This window comes from Macaca thibetana, chromosome X (genome assembly GCF_024542745.1).
Source record: "Macaca thibetana thibetana isolate TM-01 chromosome X, ASM2454274v1, whole genome shotgun sequence".
NCBI classification, from domain to species: Eukaryota; Metazoa; Chordata; class Mammalia; order Primates; family Cercopithecidae; genus Macaca; species Macaca thibetana.
In genome coordinates, this window is record NC_065598.1 from 44770836 (window position 1) to 44792922 (window position 22087).

At 41.1% G+C, this 22087-nt stretch overlaps 1 protein-coding gene across 2 annotated transcripts in view; it reads right to left on the bottom strand.

Annotated features, from left to right (window-relative positions):
• DIPK2B (divergent protein kinase domain 2B) overlaps window positions 1-22087 on the bottom strand; it is a 54798-nt gene that overhangs the window by 26435 nt on the left and 6276 nt on the right. For both annotated transcript variants that reach the window (XM_050775669.1, XM_050775670.1), the window contains exon 2: window positions 18539-18803. In XM_050775669.1, the coding sequence (XP_050631626.1) occupies window positions 18539-18803 (265 nt within the window). The remainder of the gene's footprint in view (window positions 1-18538; window positions 18804-22087) is intronic.

The following is a 22087-nucleotide window of genomic DNA, read 5'->3' on the forward strand; positions in this document are numbered from 1 at the left end:
CAGGAGACAGGCCTGTGTTCAAATCTCAATTCCAAAATTTACTAGCTGGGTGACCTTCGACAATGTATGTAAATCTCTCTAAGCCTCAGATTCCCCATCTGTAAAATGGGAACAAGAATATCTTAGAGGGTTTGAAGATTAACTGTGACAAATGTATGTGAAGCATGCCTGGTCCATAGAAAGTAGCAGGTATGTGGTAGTTTTTAAAAGGAAATTTGTTTCAAAGACCTAACATGAAATTCAGACAAAGACTTTGCAAAAGGATGTTCATCAAAGCATTATTTATGATAATAAAAATAAAAAATGTAAATAGTCAACAATAGTGAATAAAACTGTGGTCCATACATTTGAGGAAATGATGCTTGTGAAGAGTTTTAATGATATGGAGGTTATTATGCAATGTAATATTTAGTCATAGAAGAATATTCAGTATTACATATACAACTTACTTTTAACCATGTTAAATATGACTAGAAAAAAGACTAGAAGAAAAAACACCACTGTGTGAACAGTGGTTGCCTCTGTGGCAACCCAGTGGTGAGTTATATGTGATTTTTTCCCCCTATTTTTTGTGTTCATATATATATATACACACACACACATGCACATACATGTATATACATACACACACATATATATGTGTATATACTTTATACATTTTTACAATGAGTCTATATCACTTTAATAATAACAAATAAAAGTAAAAAATTGAAGAAAAGAAAGTTTTTGAACTGGAAAGGGAAAGATCCATTTTTTTGGGAGGGTAGCAGGTGGCCAGGTTAAGCATGTATTTGAGAAAGGGAAGGTGAGAAGCAAGGAGATGGGTCACATTGCTCTTTGAAGCAGGCCTGAAGTGGTGCTTTTCCACCTCACAATGAATGGGGTGATTCTGAGGCTGCTGTAGGGGAGGAGCACTTTGTTGGAAGAATTCTCTGTGCACAGCCGGGAGGTCTATGCAGAAGGAAGGGGGTCTGTAATGGGGACCTCTTGCAGGAAAATATGCTTAGACAATTGGATGGCCCCCTGAGCTGTGAGAGATTGAAGTATTAAGGTAAAACAGACAATGAAAAGGTGGGGGGCATACATTTTTCACCACTGGGCCATGGACAGGACCTCAGGGAGGCCAGAGGGATCAGATGCATCCAAGAACAATGAACGTCAAGAATGAAGTGAGCCTCATGAGTTTCCACATGTTACTGCAGCCCTCCTGGTCCTATAGAGAATTCTTTAGATCCAGAACACTGAGGGAAGGACTATAGTTTTAGGATGACAAGAAAGCATCAATCTCAAGAAGCTATAAGGTAGTTATATTTGTTTTTTAATTAGAGAGACATTTATATTCTAGAGTCCCTTCCCCAACCCTAGCATACATAGTGTCCACTGTCTTGTCCCTAGAATTGGCAAGTGCCACAGGTAAATGACTACCTGCTGAGTCTCAAAACATGATGGTGTGCAGAAAGTCTCCACCATAGTTAGCACATGTTGGGGCTCTAGATGCAGGGGAAGCCTTCTGAGAAGATTATTGGTGGGGAGACAGTTTTGATCCTAGAGAAACAATGTTGGAAGGGAAATCAGTATTTGCCCCTTGCCTTTCCTTTTGGTGTCTTACCTTGCCTTTGAAGCACAATCCTCAGAAGCACTTGGGTCAGCTTACTAGGCAACCCCCTGGAGAAATCACCCTTTGTCCTCCTGAGCAAGAGGCTCCCCATCAACTTCTTCTTCTGCCCTTTGTCAAAATACCTCAGTTGTCTCTTCTCCAAGTTAACTATGGAGAGATCAGTCTCTGAAGAATGCTAATGAATCATTGTGCCACCATCCCTTCTTGCCCAAATTGGGTAGACATTTCTGTATCAAGAGTCATATTCCATGGAGTATGAACTGTGGGACTGATATGGTTTGGATATCTGTCCCTCCAAATCTCATGTTGAAATGTGATCCCTACCAGGTACAGTAATCCCAATATTTTGGGAAGCCTAGGTGGGAGGATTGCTTGATCTCAGGAGTTCGAGAAGAGCCTGGGCAACATGGTGAGATCCTGTCTCTACAAAAAAATACAAAAATTAGCCAGGCATGGTGGTGCACACCTGTAGTCCCAGCTACTTGAGAGGCTGAGGTGGGAGTATCTCTTGAGTCTAGGAGGTCGAAGGTGCAGTGAGTTGTGATTGTGCCACTGCACTTCATCCTGGGTGACAGAGCAAGACTCTGTCTCAAAAAAAAAAAAAAAAAAAAAAGAAAAGAAATATGATTCCTCCTGTTGGAGGTGGGGCCTCATGGGAGGTGTTAGGGTCATGGAGGTGGATCCCTCATGAATAGATAAATTCACTCCCTCAGTGGTGAGTGAATTCTCACTCTATTAGTTCCCATGAGAGCTGGTTATTAAAAAGAGCCTGGCACCTCCTCCCTCCCTCTCTCTTGCTCCTTCTCTCACCATGTGATCCCTGCTACTGCTTCCCCTTCCACTATGAGTGGAAGTTTCCTGAGGCCCCACCAGAAGCAGATGCTGGCACCATGCTTCTTGTACAGCTTGCAGAACTGTGAACCAAAATAAACCTTTTTTCTTTATAAAGTACCCAGCCTCAGGTATTCCTTGGTAGCAATGCAAGGTGGACTAATACAGGGGTTTTCTGCTTGTTAATGCCTAAGATAAGCCAGTAAAAATTCTCACTTGGGGAAAGACAAAAATTTCAGGGACTCTAAAATCAGAAGGTCTCCAGTGAAACTGTGTAGAGTTGGCTGTATCAGGAGTTAGCACAGGCATGGATCAAGGGTCACCTTTAAGTTGTGAATAGTGAATAGTAAATGATGTCATATCCATTCATTTATTCTTTTCTTTATTTCCCAAACATTTATGAAGTGTTTACTTTATGTCAGACATGTGTGAGAAAAGACACTCGCTGCCCTCAAGAAGCTGCCTATATGATTGGAGAGAAAACAGAAAGAAAGCCATCATGTACTCTATATAAAGCGCTTTTCTCATCTGCTGTAAGTATGTTATTTAAGTCAGATTCTCCTCTGGATCCCATGCCCAGCTGGGTCCTGGCCAAAGCAAGGAAGGCCTCAGTTCTCTTAGTATATGCTGGGCTGAAAACCACAGGAGTTCCTCACACATTCTTCAGCCTTGAAATAGTATCCAAAATGCCAAAGTGTTTTAGAATAAAGCCGGATTCTCAAAATTAAGAAAGATGGCTTTAATAGCTATATTTAGGATTTTGATATATGCATGCAGTAGCATTTTTTTTTCTTTCCTGGAGAGTAGATAATTCTGGGATTTTTGGTTCTGGCCATGACAAAATATACCTGGTATCAGACTTACCCTTCTGCTGTAAATAGCTCTAAAATCTCGGCAAAATATATAAAACAACTCTTTGCAGGTATTGAACCACAACCAACACAGCACAATGATCCTTGTGAGAAAGGATACACACGAGGTGAGCCCCATATTCACACTATCATTTTCCCTGAGAGCATTTTCCAAGCTGCAGTGTAGGTTTGTGCTAGGTAAAGGAAACAGAGATCAGCATTTGGGGCTGCCAAAATGGCTGGGATTTGGAAGACACAGTCCTGTAAAGGAGAAATTCACAGAGAAGGAGCTGCCGTAACTTTGTAAAAATTTCCCTCAGGTCCTTGGCCAGCTCCTAAGCAGCATGTGAGTAGGGTAGGCCTCTAGAGACCTATCAGAGAACCACATTAGAAGAATGTATTGCTAAGCAGAGATTTCAGAGGCTGCATGGTGCTGGAGAGGTGAAGGTTGAAGTTTGGCTAGACATCTTAGTGAATATCCTGGGCTTTCAACTGGACCTCAGAAAGTCCACATTCTAGTAGTAAGGATCACGCCTTATCAGCAGGGACCATGTCCTAGGAGTAAGGGCGAGACCAGGAAAGCTACACGAACAAAGTCTAAAATCCATTCTCAACAGAATTAAGGCAGTGGCTCTCAAATGGAAGAAATTTTTCTCCCCAGGGGATATTTTTGACCACACCTGGAAACATTTTTGGTTGTCACAACGGGGGGTTGTAACGCTACTGACATCTAGTGGGTAGAGGCCAGGGATGCTGCTAAACATTCTATAAGGTATAAGCCAGCCTCTTTCCCCCAACAAAGAATGATCCAGCTCAAAGTGTCAATAGTCTTGAGATTGCAAAATCCTGGCTTTAAGTGATTTGAGAGCAATTTAATTGGCTACTAGAACAAAACTCAACAATTTTTAAAGGAAGATGACATAATTCAGAAACTTTATAAGGCATTACACTTAAAATTTGGCATACAATAAAAAATTACCCCATTAAAAATTACCCCCAAAATGTGAAGAAGGAATAACTAATAATCAAGAAAAAGGAAAACTATCAACACAGACAGAAGTGGAACCAGAGATAATTGAGATAATCCAGATATTAGAGTAGAAATGAGGAATTAAAAGTAAGTCTGGTTAAGATTTTAAGAAAATAGAGGAAAAGAGACCAAATGAATGAAAAAGGGAGAATTTCAAGATAGTTGGAATCTATAAAAAATTAAATAGACATTCTAGAAATGCAAAATGCAATATCTGAAATTAAGAACTTCTTTACTGGCTTTAACAGAAAATTGGGCACAGTAGAACATATTAGTGAGCTAAAACAAAGCAAAACAAAATAAATCAAAAAACAGAGAATGTCCAAACGAAGAACATAAAGAGAAAAATAACTGAAAAAATACTAGAATTCAAGGTTGGTTTAATATTTGAAAATAAATCAATGTAATTTACCACATTGATAGAATAAAGGAGAGAAAATATATGGTCATCTTAATATATGCAGAAAAAGCATTTTATAAAATTTACGAAAAATTCTCAATAAACTAGAGTAGAAGTAGAAGGAAACATCTTTAGTCATACTGAGGGTATATTAAAAATCTTATAGCTAACATTCCTGTGATACCTATGAATTTAATCACAGTGCTTGTTCACTGCCCAGAAAGAGTGTGTGAGCAAGCCCCCACACAGCTCATCTTTTTCCTTCAAATGATGGAATAACTCGGTGTTGGAGCCACTGGAACATCACCTCATCAGCATTTGTGTTAAGCGGTTGTTTTGAATGGGACAAAGAATAACCTATCAATTTCCAGGTCTTCGTCATATTATAGGATTATTTAAAAAGGGGGGACCAATAAATCATTTGGTTTGTCTGCTAAAATAGATATCTAATTATAATTCATAGATCTCATTAATGAAAAAGATTCCGGAAAAGGCTCACCCAGCCTTGAAGCAGATAAGTTGAGAATAAAAGATGAAGGCAAAAGAGGACTAGGGGAATACTAGACATGAGATAGGTCACCAGTGGATTCTTTCTTGATGAGTCTCAAATACAGAGTTCTTTTGCTCTAAAATTTGGAACAAAATGGTTATGCTACTAGGACCACTGCCATTTTCAATGTATTGGAAGCTCTAGCCAGTACAATAAGGCAAGAAATAGAACATATTTTAATGTGAGAAAAAAATAAATAAAACTACAATTATTTGAAGATGGAATGACATAATGGTATACATGGAAAAATAAAAAAAAATCTATAGGCAAGCTATTAGAAATAATAGGTAAATTTAACAAGATTGTTGGATATAGGGTAAATACACAAAAATCATTTGTACAGTAGTTTCCTCTTATCCATGGGGCATACATTGCAAGACCTCCAGTGGATGCCTGAAGCCACAGAAAGTACCAGGCCCTATATACACTGGTTTTTTTCCTATTCTTACATATCTATGATAAAGCTTAATTTAAAAATTAAGCACAGTAGGAGCTTAACAATAGTAACTAATAATAAAACGAAGCAATTATAACAATATACTGTAATAAAAGTTATGTGATTGTGGTGTCTGTCTCTCAAAATGTCTTATTGTATTGTACTCACCTATTTTCAGACCACAGTTGACCATGGGTGACTGAAACTGTGGAAAGCAAAACCAGGGATAAAGGAGGGACTACTGTATTTCTATGTATTAGCAACAGAGGCTAGGAGAATAAAATTTGAAACCATACAAATTCTAGTGACAGCAAAAATATCAAATATTCAGTGTATCTAACAATATCATTTACAGTAACACCAAAAAACATCAAATGTCCAAGATAGCTAGCAAAACGTGTGCAACATAGCTGTGCTGAAAACCATGAAACAATGAGATAAATTAAAGAAGACCTAAGGAAATAGAGACCTACTCCATGTTCATGGATTGGGAGTCTCAATGATGTTAAGGTGTCACTTTTCTTCTAATTGCTCTATATATTTAATGAATCAAAATTACAGCAGGTTTTGTGGAAACTGACAAAATGGTACTGAAATTTATTTGGAAATGCTAGAATTCCAATGAAGAAGGATAAATCTGAGGGCCTTATGCTACAGGATATCAAGGCTTACTATACATCTACAGTAATTAATACAGTTTCATATTGACACAAAGCTAGATAATACACCAGTGGAATACAACAGAGATTCCAGAAACAGATTCACTCATACATAGTCATCTGATTTCTCACATTCTATTGAAATTCAGTGAGGAAATAGTGGTTTTTTAAAAATATAATGCTTGGTCAATTGGATATTCATGCGGGGAAAAAAACCCTTAACCCCTACTGTACCTCACTCATAAAAAGTAATTTGGGATGTATTATAGACCTCTGTATGAGAGAGAAAATATTAAAGCTTCTAGAAGTAAACGAGAGAACATCTTCATGAACACAGGATAAACAGGACATTAAAAGCGCTAACCATAAAATAAAATATTAAAAAACTGGACTTCATTAAAATTAAGAATTCCAATTCATCAAACGAAGCAATTATGGCAGCCTGGACAATACAGTGAGAACCTGTCTCTACAAAAAAATAAAAGTAGCTGAGCATGGTGTACAGCTGTACTCCCAGCTACTTGGGAGGCTGAAGGCAGGAGGATTGCTTGACCCCAGAAGTTTGAGGTTATAGTGAGCTATGATCATGCCACTGCACTCCAGCCTGGTGACAGAGACACCCTGTCTCAAAAAAAACAAAAAACAAAACAAAACAAAAAAACAAAAAAAAAACCATTAAGAGGGGGAAACGTCAAGCCTTAGCCTGGATGAAGATATTTGTAATACATACCTGACAAAGAGCTTGTATCTAGAATATAAATACAACTTGTATAACTTGTACTAATTAATAAGAAAGACAATCCTATAAAAATGGACAAACTAAACCCAGTACTTTACCAAAGATGAGATCAAAGCAGCCAGTAAATATATGAAAAAGGATTCTATATAATCAGTTATTAGAAAAATGCAAATTCAAACCATACAATGATATACTGCCAGACTCCCACCAAAATAACAAAAATTAAAAACAACAGTAAAGTGTTGATGAAGAAAAATTAAAAACTAACAGTAGTTAAGTGTTGATGAAGATATGAAACAATGGAATTCTTTCTCCCATTGCTAATAGGAGGAAATCAGCATAGCAACTTTGGAAAACTACTTAGCAGAGTCAACTAAATCTGTCCATATGTACATATGTACTCAACAATTCCACTTCTGCGTGCTTATGTTCACCAATAGATATGTACAATAATGTTCGTAGCAACTTTAATTCACAATAGTGCAAACTAAATACAGCCCAAATGTTCATCAACAGCAGAATAGATCGGTGTGAAACCATCACAGAGTGGAATATTACACTGTGGTGAAAGAAAACCAACCACTGATTCATGCAACGACATAGATAAATAGCATGATGTGTTGTGTACATATTGTATGATTCCATTTAAACGAACTTCAAAAACAGGTAAAACTAATCCATGGTGAGTTAGGTCAGAATTGTGGCTACCTCTGGGAAGGGGCAGGATAACCAACTGTTCAGATTGTCCTGCAACCGAGAGGTTTCAGTGTGAAAACTGGGATAGTCCCAAGCAAACTGGGATGCTTGGTCACCCTAGGATGTGGTCTTTTTTGGAAAGGCACATGAAGGAGCCTTTTGAGGGGCCAGAAATGTTCGGTATCTTGATATGGATGGTGGCCATGAGTGAATACACGAGTGAAAATTTATCCGGCTGTGTACTTAAGATTTATGTGTTTATGTATGCAGTTTATACTTTAATTGAAAATCTTGAAAAATAGCTGTATGTTACAAAGCTCAGAGTATGAAGAAAGCAAAGACAATAGGACCATTAGGAGAATTTTGGTGGATAACAAAATGAAGGCCTGATTTTCATTTCTAAGGTTTGCTTGTTTTCTCTTTCAGGTGTTGGGACTTTGATGTGAAAAAGGTGAGGCAAAATGTGGTAAACAGGAATGAAAAGCCAGAATGAACAAAGGAAGGCTTCATTGTTCTGAGTGAGTTTCCCAGCCTGGGAGATTCACAAAGACCTGGCAAATGATATTGTTGAACCATGGGCGGTGAATGTAGAGAACAGAAAAGGCATGAAAATCCATTTCTGATATTTAAAAGGAGCAAGAGGGTAGATTTCACAAATTAGCGATTAGTGGGCTGATCCTGGATCACAGGAAATATTCTAAAACAGGTTATTCATAGGATAATTTGGGAGCCTCCAGAAGGGGAAATGATGATCTTAAGGAGTCACTGAGGATTCTTTTAATCAAATCATTCCAGACTAACAACTTTTTTTTTTCTTTGACCTGGTTATTTGATTTTTAATCAGAGAAATGCAATAGACTTAGAATATATGAACTTTAGTGAGGCATTCAACAGTGATTCTCATGAGACCCCTATAAAAGAAAAGGGGAAACAAGATTTGGGCTGCATAGAAAAATTAAGATGATTCGTAATTGGTTAACTGAGTTTACCTAACAACTAATGGATTAACCCCTCTAGAGAAAGAAAGATTTTTATTTGGCCCTGTTCTTTTTAACATTTTTATTGAGGACTAAGACATAGATAAAAATAGTGTTCATCAAAACTGAGAATCATATGTACTTGGGGTGACAGTGGGTATGATAAGTATCAGAATCAAGTTGACAGGCTAGAATAATGGATTTAATATAAGAAGATCATATATAACAGGATAAACAACAGGTTCTGTCCTTGTAAACTAAAATCTAGCTACAGAAGGGGTTTCAGTTGACATAACATTTAAGAAGCTTCAATATGAGGGGAATGCCGAGATGAAAAAGAGAATTGGGGATGTTTACACTGGGGAAGCCAGGATTTAGGAGCTGCGTGTATGGAAGGGCATATGTCATGTATAATCTGTATGACTCCAAGGCGTAGAAATAATTTACACAAGTGAGAGCTACAAGAAGACAGATTTGAGATGAACTTTCCAAGTATCTGTTCCGTCCAAAGAAGGCATAAGCTGAAGGTAGTGAGTTTCCTGTCACTGTATAAGATAGATGACCCTTTGCCTTACAGAAAGGATGCAAATATGTTAGAGTTCAAATTGCTGAGCTTTCAAATTTATTTCAACCCCAGGAATCTATGACATACGTGTAATTCAGTAAGTAGAGATAGATTTTGATCTTTAACATATTGATATATTTCTCTGTGGTTTGCTCTCATATATAAACTAGGAATAAATATACTCATTTCCTGCTTAACCCACACAAAAGGTTTCCAAATTATGCCTTCCATAGACCTCTTGATAATCCTAAGAGAGAAGAGCTAACGCAATTGTAAAAACTATTACTGCCATAAGTGGCCTTGAGTTAGGAACAAATTAATATGCATTTTTAATATCTTTTTGTATTATTTCTCCACATTAATGACCAAACTTGTGTCGACAGCAGCCTAACAGAACCCTGGATTGATTTTCAATTTTCCTCTGAGCAGAAATTTGGCAAAGACTAAATCATAGATTGGGGAAATACAGAGTTTTCATCATTGTTATTATCCTGATATTATTACAATTTCAATTATTTGCTCTGTGGCTCAAAAGATAATGTTTTTACATTTCTAGTTTGGTAGGTTTTTTCCCCCCTTTTTATTATTGTTAATGTCTGATGTGATTCCTTTTTGATTAGATAAAATGATCTTTACTATTTCTACTTTAAAAAATGTATTGAGGGGTTTTGTGGCTTAATAAACAGAACACAATCACCATATCACAATCAATTGATATAGTGATTATGTTCTGTTTATTAGGCCACAAATATTGTGTTAGAACACAATCACTGTATTAATTGATGTCTTCCAAGTGACTTTCTTTATAGGCATATACTATATATTATATAGTTTAACCTTTGCTTACTTCATAGTATGTGGACATGCATAGAGGGACAGCCAATCCAGAGACCTCTGGGCCAAGTCACACTTAACGGCAAAAGCATTTTTTTCTGAGTACATCAGAATAGGGATAATGAGATATCAAAGGAAGAATTGTATAGAACAAAGGATGCCTTGATTTTTTAAAAAAGGGGCTTGATTGGTAACATCTAAGTTTAGGGAAAGCTTAAAGCCCTGTAAAGGCAAAGCTTGCTTTGTGTCGTCTGTTCTGATGATTATTCAGGCTTTGGTTACGTTTTGGCTGGGGGCTGCCTGTATTCTGTATTTGAGCATCATCTGGAAGGAGCCACTGGTGACTTGTCTCATGTCTATCTTTCCCCTAGTCTTCTCTTGCCTCCTTTTTCTTTCTCAACTTGTCTGTGTCAGGACTGGGGAAGCCTTTCACTGTCTCATTTTCTTTTCTTTTCTTTTTTTTCTTTTTTTTCTTTTGAGGCGGAGTCTCACTCTGTTGCCCAGGCTGGAGTGCAGTGGCGTGATCTTGGCTCACTGTAAGCTCCACCTATCAGTTCACACCATTCTCCTGCCTCAGCCTCCCGAGTAGCTGGGACTCCAGGCGCCCGCCACCATGCCTGGCTAATTTTTCGTATTTTTAGTAGAGACGGGGTTTCACCGTGTTAGCCAGGATGGTCTCGATCTCCTGACCTCGTGATCCGCCCACCTCAGCCTCCCAAAGTGCTGGGATTACAGGTGTGAGCCACCACGCCCGGCCAACTGTCTCATTTTCATTCATGAGCTCCATCAAGAATAATGTAGGGATCATTTGAGTGGGCACACTGGGTGATTATTAGGCCCTTTTCTATGAGTCTATGACACAATGGAAGTTTGGAAATGAGTAGGTTAGTCTCTGACCCATTCCAAATAACCTCTTTGCCACAAATGTTGAGATGGCAAAGTCTTCATGGTTGTAATCTTAAATAAATTAGATGATTCAAAATCTTAGTTGTTTTAACTCTGAACACTTCCAGTTCCATGACTGGATGGAGAAAATGGGTTGAGAGGGGACTTGTATCTATTCCGTAATATCTCTCCAGTTGGTTCCCCAAACTCCCATGGGCGAGAAACACAGCCCTCTGAATACCTCCCAAGGGTCACAGGAACAGGGTCTCCTGATTTCATAGTGAGGATGTACCTCTGAAGGGGCTCTGTTCCTCCAAGACCATTCCCCAGAAGATGTGCACTGACATCCAGGGAATATTGCCCTGTGTGGTACTGTGGAGGCATTCTTAGTTGCTTAAATTTCCTTTTCCACTAATAGTCATTTCATCTTTGACTCCAGTGTTAGATGTGTGTGAAAATAATACAGCCACCAGTCAGCCTATTTTTTCTTTTTCAGCACCAATATAGTCATGTTCTCTTTTAAAACAAACAAACAAACAAACAAATGAAACTTTTTTGAAGCATCCTTGACCTAGTAGCCTGTGAGGCATTAAAATATTTACAGTCTGAAAACCAACTGTGAATCCAATATAAAATTTTCATCTTCGTTAAAGCACTTTATCACAGGGTGTCTTGTATCAGAACGAATCGAATATGGTCTGTCTCCCTCACTGGGGTGTCATCTCCCAGAGTGCAAGGACCTTCTCTTGATACCCGTATGCCCTCCTAGCGCCTAGCACAGGTCCTATAACCATCTCTTACATATTTTTGAGTTACATTTAAACAAAAGTGAATTTCACTTGTTTATTAGTTACATCTGAACCCACATTTAGATTATATAATGAACACGCATTTTGGTTAATTTGCTGATTTCCCTTATTCTATGCATTTAAAAAAATAATGGAGACGTAGGAAGTAAAATAGTCAACCATCCTTGTTTGAACAAAGCTGACTGAACACTCTGTACTGCCATCTAGTGGGAGAAAAGGCTCTGCGGCCATCTGGTGTATTCCCGTTTGGAGGGAGTAACACTGTTTAGAACAATGTCAGATCGGATCGTAGTTGAGGGGATGGGAGCCGGACACAGTGGAGGATATGTGTTTTCCCCTGATTAGCCACGTGCTGCCTAGGGTGGTTGCCTCTTGGCATAAAAGCAGAGGAAGCCTTCTTTGTGGTTTTGTGAACAAGCACCTCATGATAAACTCTGAGCGGTGTTCTTGGCTGTGGTTCTGTTTGTGGGGTAGTAATTTAGGCTGTGGGATATTCCCATCAGAACAATGCAGCTTTTAGAGGAGAAAAGTCACGATGTTATTAGCATAAGTGCTAAACATGCTCGAGCGCGTGCGTGCGCGCGCGCACACACACACACACACACACACACACTGCATCGTTTCACTTTCTTCCTAATTCTTGGTCCTGTCATCTTCCTTAGCAGCCCTGCCGTAGCTGTACTGCACTGTGGCTCAAGATGCAGTGTCCTTAAATACAAAACTGCATTTGGCCCTGCAGGAGGGGAGCCCGGGACTCCCTGGCTCAGCCTCTGATGATGACTACTGGGGCTTTTCATCCAACTTGACTTTATTTATTCATAAGCAGGGCTGACAGGCAAAGTTCTGAGGTCCCTGAACCGGCCAGATCCCTCCTCCCTTTCGTTTACTTTTATTTCTTTGATTTTATTTTTTCTCCTCTCATCTCTGCCTTGTCAGTTCTCTGAGCAGAGCCTGTGAGCTCCTTGTGGCATCTTTTTCTTCCCCTAAACACACAGCAACACACACACACAAGCAGATAGGCACAATTGAAGGCTCTGACTTAGATCCCAGTTGGAAAATGGAGCTTGAGGAAATCAGAGAAAATCCACTTAAGTCACACACAGAGAGAGTCCCAGGGGGCTGGCCTGACAGGTAGGCTGAGCTGACACTGGGCCATTTGGTGTGAGTTGAAGGATGAGGCAAATCTCCCAACCACGTATCCTATAATAGCTCCCCAGTTGGCTCTTGAAACTCCCATATAAATACAGAAAGATCATGATTTCCAAACAAGAAATTAGGACTTATGTCTGATGGGTTATCAGAAAAACAGGGCAGAGCTGTTTGGCCAAATCTGGGATGAATGATCACTCAGAGGGCTCGTCTCTTATTCCAGCTGAGATCAAACACAGAGGCTGCTAACTTAGAACACTGTTGAGAAGAATTCTGGGCCACATCTGGGTTTAGTAGGGGAAGAATGTAGGAATATATTAGGAAGGCCTGAGATAGTCATGCATGAACTAGTGAAAGCATCACGATATTGGCTTTTCATGCAAATGGCTTCTTAGAGGGCTAACAGTGAAATGCCATTAGCTGTTAACTTCCCGGCACAAATTAAATTATGACATTAGCTGCCCATCACAAGAGAATGGGTCACAGAATAGGGGAAGTTGTTTCTATGGCTTATTCTTCCTTTTAAAAATTGAGGTAAAATTCACATAACAATAAAATTCACCATTTAAACCATTTTAAATTATACAATTAAGTGGCTTTTAATACATTCAGAAGACTGTGCGACCATCACCACTACCTAATTCCAGAATCATTTCATCACTCCAGAAAGAAATCCTGAACCCATTAAACAGTCACTCCTAATTCTCGCCTCCCCTCAGCCCTTGGCAACCACTGATTTCCTCTCTGTCTCTATGGATTTGCCTATTCTGGACATTGCCTATAAATTAAATCATAGAATATGTGGCTTTTTGTGTTTTACTTCTTTTTATTCACTGAGCACAATGTTTTCAAGGTTTACCCATGTTGTAGCATATATCAGCACTTAATTCTTTTTTATGGCTGAATAATATTCCACTGTATGGATAGAATATATTTTTTATCCATTCATTGGTTGATGAACAACATTTGGGTTGTTTCTACCTTTTGGCTATTATGAATAGTGCTGCTATAAGCATTCACATACAAGTTTTGTTTTTTGTTTTTTTTTTTAAATAGGTTTGGTCTCACCATCGTCCCCAGGCTGGTCTTGAACCCCTGGCCTCAAGCAGTCCTCCTGCCTCAACCTCCCAAAGTGCTTGGATTACGGGCGTGAGCCATTATGTCCAGCCCACATACAAGTTTTTGTTTGAACACTTGTTTTCAATTCTCTTGGGTGAATAGGTGAAGGTATTTTTTGGCCACCTTTGGTGAAGACAGAACCATTTGAAACTGATAGGTGAGTTTTGCTACAAAGAAAAGAGCAGATGTGGCTGGGCACAGTGGCTCACGCATGTAATCCCAGCACTTTGGGAGGCAGAGGTGGGTGGATCACCTGAGGTCAGGGGTTGGAGACCAGCCTGGCCAACACGGCGAAACCCTGTCTCTACTAAAAACACAAAAATTAGCCGGGCGTGGTGGCGGCGCCTGTAATCCCAGCTACTCGGGAGGCTGAGACAGAAGAGTCACTTGAACCTGGGAGGCAGAGGTTGCAGTGAGCCGAGATGGGGCCACTGCACTCCAGCCTGGGTGACAAGAGTGAAACTCCGTCTCAAAGAAAACCAAATCAAAACAAACAAGCAAAAAAACAGAGCAGGTGTTTGAGTGCAGCCTGGATGAGGCATGAAAGTGGGAAAGAGTGTAACAGAACACCTTGGGCCTGCCGTGGAATCCTAAGGGCAAAGGGTCTCTGGAAAGGAGGTGAGGAGAGATCGAGAAGATGGTGTCAAAATAAGACAGTAATGACCTTGAGCTTAATGGATAGGAGAAGAATGGGTTTGTGCAGAATTTATAAAATGGCTGCTAATATTTCCTTTTTTATAAGGAAGGGAAAAATCTATGGTGGAGATGAAAAGGTGGGTTAGGGGAGGGCCAAAGTAAAGCAAAAATTGTTCTGCTTTTGGCCATGTATTGCCAGCATGTTGTTAATAGATGCTGTTTTGGCAGAAAGAAGAAAAGCTTGTTTAGCTGCATGTAATGCAAGATGACAAAATTGGTGAAGCAAATTTTAGCATAACAAATTGGAGAAAGGGACTCACTTATTACAAGAATACTGCTGTGCATTTCTATAGTGATGGACTTCTGAAGCATATTCTTGTCTATAAGCTCATTAGGATAAATGAATCAGACAGAGCAGGTACTATTTTCTGTCATTTGAGAAATAAGAAAATCAAGGCACCCAGCACAGCTCTTGGTGATTAGTAGATATTCAGTCAGTATTTGCTAAATAAATGAAGCAGAGTCATATCAAGTTAAAAAATATCAGAGCTTGGAGGGTCTTTGAGATCATCCAGAAGCCCTCTTCCCACCTCAATTTTGGAGAAGGAATGTCAGAGCAGATTGGGGAAATTTTGGGCTTAAATCCAAGGTCAATTGGTCAGGGAGTGAAGGACCCAAGTCAGCAATGTGTCCTTTGTTTCAGTACAGAGCGTCAGCATATTAACTACAATGCTGGGTGGCGATTTGTGCTCTTGCCTGTCTCTACCACTGAGCCATATGCTTCTGGGGGTGGAGCTTGGGTCTGATTCATCTTTGAATACCCAGGATGCTGTAGTACAGTTGATGAAACTTGTTGGATGGATGAACAGGAATGGAAGCTCTGTGTTATTACTGCGTCTCTGCTCCTTCTTCTCATTTTGCCACAGCTTTTAGTGGCAGATACAAAACTCAACCATAGTTTCCAGGCTCCAGGAATCTTTTCCCTAGACCCTAGTGTCTACATTCATCAAGGTGTACTCATAGAGTACAGACTGCAAAAGATGTACCTGGCGGGTTGCTTTGGACTTGTTAGGCCCCCTGGGATAATCTCTACTGTACTGTTATTATGGAAGTATCTAGAAGGTGAGAGAAAGAGGACATTTTCCTTAGTTCAAAGCCCAATGCCAGTCTAGCTACCTTAGGTAGAATCTCAAGTGTATCTTGCACACCAGAAAGTTCCTTCCTGGCTGGGCACGGTGGCTCATGCCTGTAATCCCAGCACTTTATGAGGCTGAGGCAGGTGGATCACTTGAGGTCAGGAGTTCGAGACCAGCCTGGCTGACATGGTGAAAGTCCATCTTTACAAAAAATACAAAAATTGGTCAGGTGTGGTGGCACGCACCTGTAATCCCAGCGACTCGGGAGGCTGAGGCAGGAGAATCGCTTGAACCCGGGAGGCAGAGGTTGCAGTGAGCAGAGATCATGCCACTGCACTCCAGCCTAGGTGATAGAGCAAGATTCTGTTTCAAAAAAAAAAAAAAAAAATAGAAAAGGAAAGTTCCTTCCTTTGGTATGTTGTCCAGGTCCCAGGTAGAGGTAGGCTTGCCTTTTAGAAATTATGCTTTTCAGAATGGGACTCAACAATGATGGGGGCAGTAAGAGGTCATAGGATCTTCAAGGGATTCTGAAACAATTCTTTGTCTACCCCGTTTTGCTCTTCTTGGGGACTTCTGTTTGTTCCTGAGCACATATTTCAGGCAAAATGGAGGAGGTCTCATAGTGGTTTTTCCCATGCCTCATACTAGACAGTCACGCTGTCCCCAGCCTGTGAATGGCATATGGTGGGTACCAAAGCTAGTGCATGAAGGGTCTGTCTGCAGGACAGAAAGAGAGGCACAGGGGGTTGCACGTTGACCATGGTGTTAGATTTGTTATATGACCTCTGTTCTGCTTCTGCCCTGTGTTGAGCATCCACCATGGGGTTCTTCTACCTAAGCCTCCACTTCCTGTCTCCTGCACAAACTCCAAGACCCTCATATTAGATCTTGCCAACACCTCCCCAGCCTGGGGACAGCGTGACTTCTTCCGGTTTTTTCTGTTCCCACTCAGTGTCAATAAATTCATAGAGTGCAGACTGCAAAAGCACCATATTGGAAAGCTCAGTTTTATTCAATGTTCCATGATGGCCATATTACCAGCAACCTGACTCCTCCTGATTTCAAAATAGTTTCCACATGTATTAGTCAGGGTTCTCCAGATAAACAGAACTAATAGGATGTATAGATAGATAGATGGAGAGAGATTTATTATAAGAAATTGGCTTATGTGACCATAGAGACTGACGGTTCCTAAGATCTGCAGTTGGCAAGTTGAAGACTCAGGAGGGCCAATGGTATAGCTCTACTTCAAGGGCTGGCAGCCTTGGCACCCAAGAAGAGCTGACGTTTCAGTGTGAGTCTGAAGGTAGGAAAAAAGCCAATGTCCCAGCTCAAATGCAGCCAGTCAGGCAGGAGGAGTTCCCTCTTATTAGGAAGTGGGTCAGTGTTTATTCTATTGAGGCCTTCAGCCGACTGGATGAGTCCCACACACATAATCTGCTTGACTCAGTCTACTGATCTCAATGTTAATCTCATCCAAAGTCATCTTCACAGAAACACTCAGAATAATGTCTGACTAAATAGCTGGGCATCCCATGGCCCAATCAAGTTGACACATAAAATTAACCATCACACCACACAACCGAAGCACAAAGCCAGAAGGTCTTATTACATGGATGAGATAGCCAGGAACCAGTGATTCTTCTTTGTTCCATGTCTCTTATCTTGCAGAAGCCAACAGCGCGTTTGTTAGCGCTCAGAATTCACTTAGACAGCCTGAGGTACCCATGTAAAGGACCTAGTGGCCCAGGGAGTGTGAGAAGCAGCCTCAGCATCCCCATGAGAAGGTCGGTTCAAGCCCTCCCTCTTTGTCATGGCAGGGAGGTTGGGGTGAGCCTCTCTTTCCTCATCTTTGCTGAAGGTGAGCCACTCAGTCCTCTGAGGTGGCATCTTCTGCACAAAGGGGCTCAGCTAGATGTGTGTGGAGGGTCATGGCTGTGCTGGTTCGAATGAAGAAGGCTGATACTTGAGATGATAGTACAGGAGGGAACCAATGCAGAATATGATGATGGCACCAGCAAGGTGCTGAAGTTCCCAGGGCAGCATGTCCATGGGAGTGGGTGGGAGGCTGTCAGGTGGGAAGAGGATGCTGTATTATCAAAGTTGGCTTCTGTAATGGCTGAGGTTTGGTTATTCTTTACAGTGGGAGATAGAAGAGGAACCTGACTTTCAAAGTGATCTCTCTGTATTGTGAAACAGGATATATATGGGAGCTTCTAAGAGAGAATACTTAGCCAGCCCGGGAGCTGGCAAAGAGCTGTCAGAGAAGGATGCAGGTGAGTTGAGCCCTGGCAGGGGGGTGGACTGGCAAGGGTCATCCTGTCAGATCTTTAGGCCAGAGGTCGCAGCTAGGAACTTTCCCGAATTGTCGCTGAGGATCACATCAGAGAGAATGGGAAATGACAATGGGATGGAACCTTACAAGTAAACCTTGTTTAGTTCCTGTCTTACTGTAAGCCACTGTGTTTTATGACAGTGTTTTGTCACACTTTAGACAGACCACAGCTTCTCCTTTTTCTCAAACTGAGATATGAGATGGGAATGAATTTCTCTCTCTCTGTCTCTGTCTCTTTCTCATCATCCCCTTCACATCCCCTTCCCATGGCCTTCACACTCACCTGCACCAGGTCTGGCGTGAGGCGCTTGGCCTGCAGCCATTTCTGGAACCTCTCTGTTTTCCGCAGGACACGCTCAATGCTGCAGGTCCTTGGGGCTGATGCAGAGGCACAGATTCTCCTGTCTGAGATCTCGTTTTGATAGTTGCTGACCAGTCTAAAGATCTCCACAGGGCGCCAGATTTTGGAATCATCTGAGTAATTTGCAGGATAAGAAAGCAAGAAGTCGGGAGGCAGTCCGAGGTGGGAAGCCAGCCAGTTGTCAGACCTGTTGGAAGAATAGCCCTTTGAGGATTGGCCTGTGAGCTGGAGGCTCGCAGAGCCCAGGGACAGGGAGACAGGGGACAATAGCCCAAGTGATCCATTTCTCCTACTTAGACTGAGGTGTTCGAAATTATTTTTGTGAGAGGACTATTTTTGCTTCTTCAAACTTATGGTAGTGTATATGTCATATCAGAAAAGGTGAAGGAGGTGTGAGTCACGCACAAACCTCTTCATACAACTGGCACAGAAAGTCTAGCCATAGCTCTCTGAACTTTTACTCCCTGTAAAGATAGCAGCTTTACATACACTGACATTTTTGATTCCCCTAATTCCCAATTCCACTTTACAAGGGTGGAAACTCAGGCTTGTAGAGCTTAAGTACCTTAGCCAAGATCAGACAATATGTTGCCAATCAGAGGTGTGGACCCCAGGCTGTCAGTCAGCAAACCCCAGTATCTCTCCCTTCCCCTACATTGGTTCCCCAAACTGCTTACCCTCTGACCAATGGCTGGGTCTTGGAACCACAGAGGTTCTTGAAGAGGCTCTTGGGTCTGCACTAGGGAGACCACTCTACCTCCATACCCAACCCCAAGCAGTCCAATTCATTTTGTTTTCAGTCTGAAAATTTAAGTCTTCAGTACCAATAAAGTCCCAGGCAAGAGTGACTACTAAATGGTCATCAAATTAGAAGCTACCTGGGCTCCAGGAGGTGGGTGATTCTACATGATGGCCTGGCCAGTCCTTAATCCTCCTGGAAGAGAGGCATTGGCTAATTTATTTATTTATTTTGAGATGGAGACTCACTCTGTTGCCCAGGCTGGAGTGCTATAGCTCCATCTCAACTCATTGCAACCTCTGTCTCCTGGATTCAAGCGATTCTCCTGCCTCAGCCTCCCCAGTAGCTGGGATTAGAGGTGTGTGCCACCACGCCTGGCTAATTTTCGTATTTTTAGTAGAGACAGAGTTTTACCATGTTGGCCAGGCTGGTCTTGAATTCCTGGACTCATGTGATCCGCCTGCCTCGGCCTCCCAAAGTGTTGGGATTACAGGCATGAGCCACTGTGCCTGGCAGGCATTGGCCTATTATCACCTGCCAGTTTCCTAGGCCCCACAGTTATATTTTCTCCATAGTCATTTCTCCAGCTGTGTGCTGATATTTCCGTTAGGGAAGAATGTTAAATCTCTTTTTGATTTATGTATGAAAAATTACTCAGAAAAAGTTTACCTTCATTATTATTAACAATTGAAGGTCATACTGCAAATGAAAATCAGGCAGCATACAACATGCTATGTATTTAATTTAATTAAGAATATTTAAATTCTTATTATTGGGCATTATTGGGTTACCCCATGATAATGAGTTTTGGATAATGCATTTTGGAAGAATTAGCATTTCCATTAGACCCAAACCCTAGATTGTGTTGTTTTTTTCTCTTACCTGACACGACTTTACCCTAAGAGATTGCAAGCTTTTCCTACTGTTTTGATGGCAAAGAAAGTTACACAAAAAAATTACAAGGGCAAAGAGGTCAAGGGACTTGTTCAGGAAGCTGGACAGCCCAGGCCTCTGAATCCCTGAGTTATGCACTAGAGCTCCAGTCTCACATCTGGGAAGGTGCTCCAATGGAAACTGTCAGTGAGCAACTTCTGCAATGCAGGACAATGCAAATTGCATTGGAAGTAGGCACGAAGGATTCTGTACAAGAACATTGGCATCAATGTATTTAAAAAGATGAAACAGTGTAACCTTGTAATGAGTCCATTTTACTGGAAGTTTCAGGACAACTATGGGAAAAGATCCTCCCCTCTAGGTGGATAAGGAAGGCCCAGGACCCAGACACAGGCCTGTCTGCCTTTATCCTGCAGCTGCTCTTGCTCATGGAGTTTCAAACCCACCCCCACTCCCCACCCCCACCCCCCAGCCACCAAAGGGACTGGAGCTGGAAAGTTATCACTCGGTGGCTCTTTTAGATAATGATAATAGTAAGACGCATTTGTGAAACACTTAAGTGTGCCAGTCACTTTACTAAACACTTTATATGTACTGATTCATTTAATCCTTTCAATAAACCTACAAGGCTGATACTATTATTAACATATAGATGAGGAAACTGAGGCACAGAGTGATTACATCATTTGCCCAAGGTCACATGATCAAGAATTGCAGGAAGTGGCATTCAAGGCTCCAGAGTTTGCAGTGGGGACACCACTAGACTTCCATAGCCAACCCCAAGGAATCCCATTAATTTTTTTTTTTTTTTTTTTTTTTTTTTTTTTTGAGACAGAGTCTTGCTCTGTCGTCCAGGCTAGAGTGCAATGGTATGATCTCAGCTCACTGCAACCTCCACCTCCTGGGTTTAAGTGATTCTCCTACCTCAGTCTCCTGAGTAGCTGGGATTACAGGCACACACCACCACGCTCGGCTAATTTTTGTATTTTTAGTAGAGACGGGGTTTCACCATGTTGACCAGGCTGGACTCAAACTCCTGTCCTCAAGAGATCCGCCCACCTCAGCCTCCCAAAGTGCTGGGATTACAGGCGTGAGCCACTGCGCCTGGTCCCATTAATTTTAATCTTGTTTCTTTCACCACTTTGTGCTTGCTTATTCCTCTATCACCCATTTTATGAATTAGCTCATAGAAACAGATTAGTCACATTATTAGGGTTTATAGGCGGCAGGATCCTTGAAGATTATTTTGTCCCTTCCCCATCTTGTTTTGAGGATGAGAAAATTGAAAAGAGAATTGAAAGGGATGAGAAAATTGAAAAGAGAAAATTGAAAGCAGAATACATATGTGACTTTTCTGAAGACTCACAGACAGTTAGTGGTAGAGGAGGGCAGGTCTCAGGGCTCCTGTTCTCCCAGTTGGTGGGGGTGGTGTGGGAAGAGATTCCTTGCCCTGTGAGACAAGTTCATTGTCCTTTTTTCCTGTCCCCACCTCCTAAGGAGGCTCCGCTGAGACAACAGCACTGCCTTGGCAGATGACCTGTAATGAGTGCCTGGCAGGCTCAGGCTCAGTGATGGCTTGAGGCATTCCACAAGGACCAATTGAGACAAATAAACAGGATCGGAGGCTGCACTTCTACCCTCATTCAAAAATGGTAACAAATTTATTGCATTGAATGGGAAAAATGTGTATTCTGACAGTGTTGACTACCTACTTTATTGAATAGAAGAATGTCAGTGAGAAAATGTCAGTGCTTTTTATTCACTAAAATGTTACTATCCTGGAATTTGGACAACCACAAAGCAGAGACAGCATTCTCATCTTCCTTCTAAATTGAGAT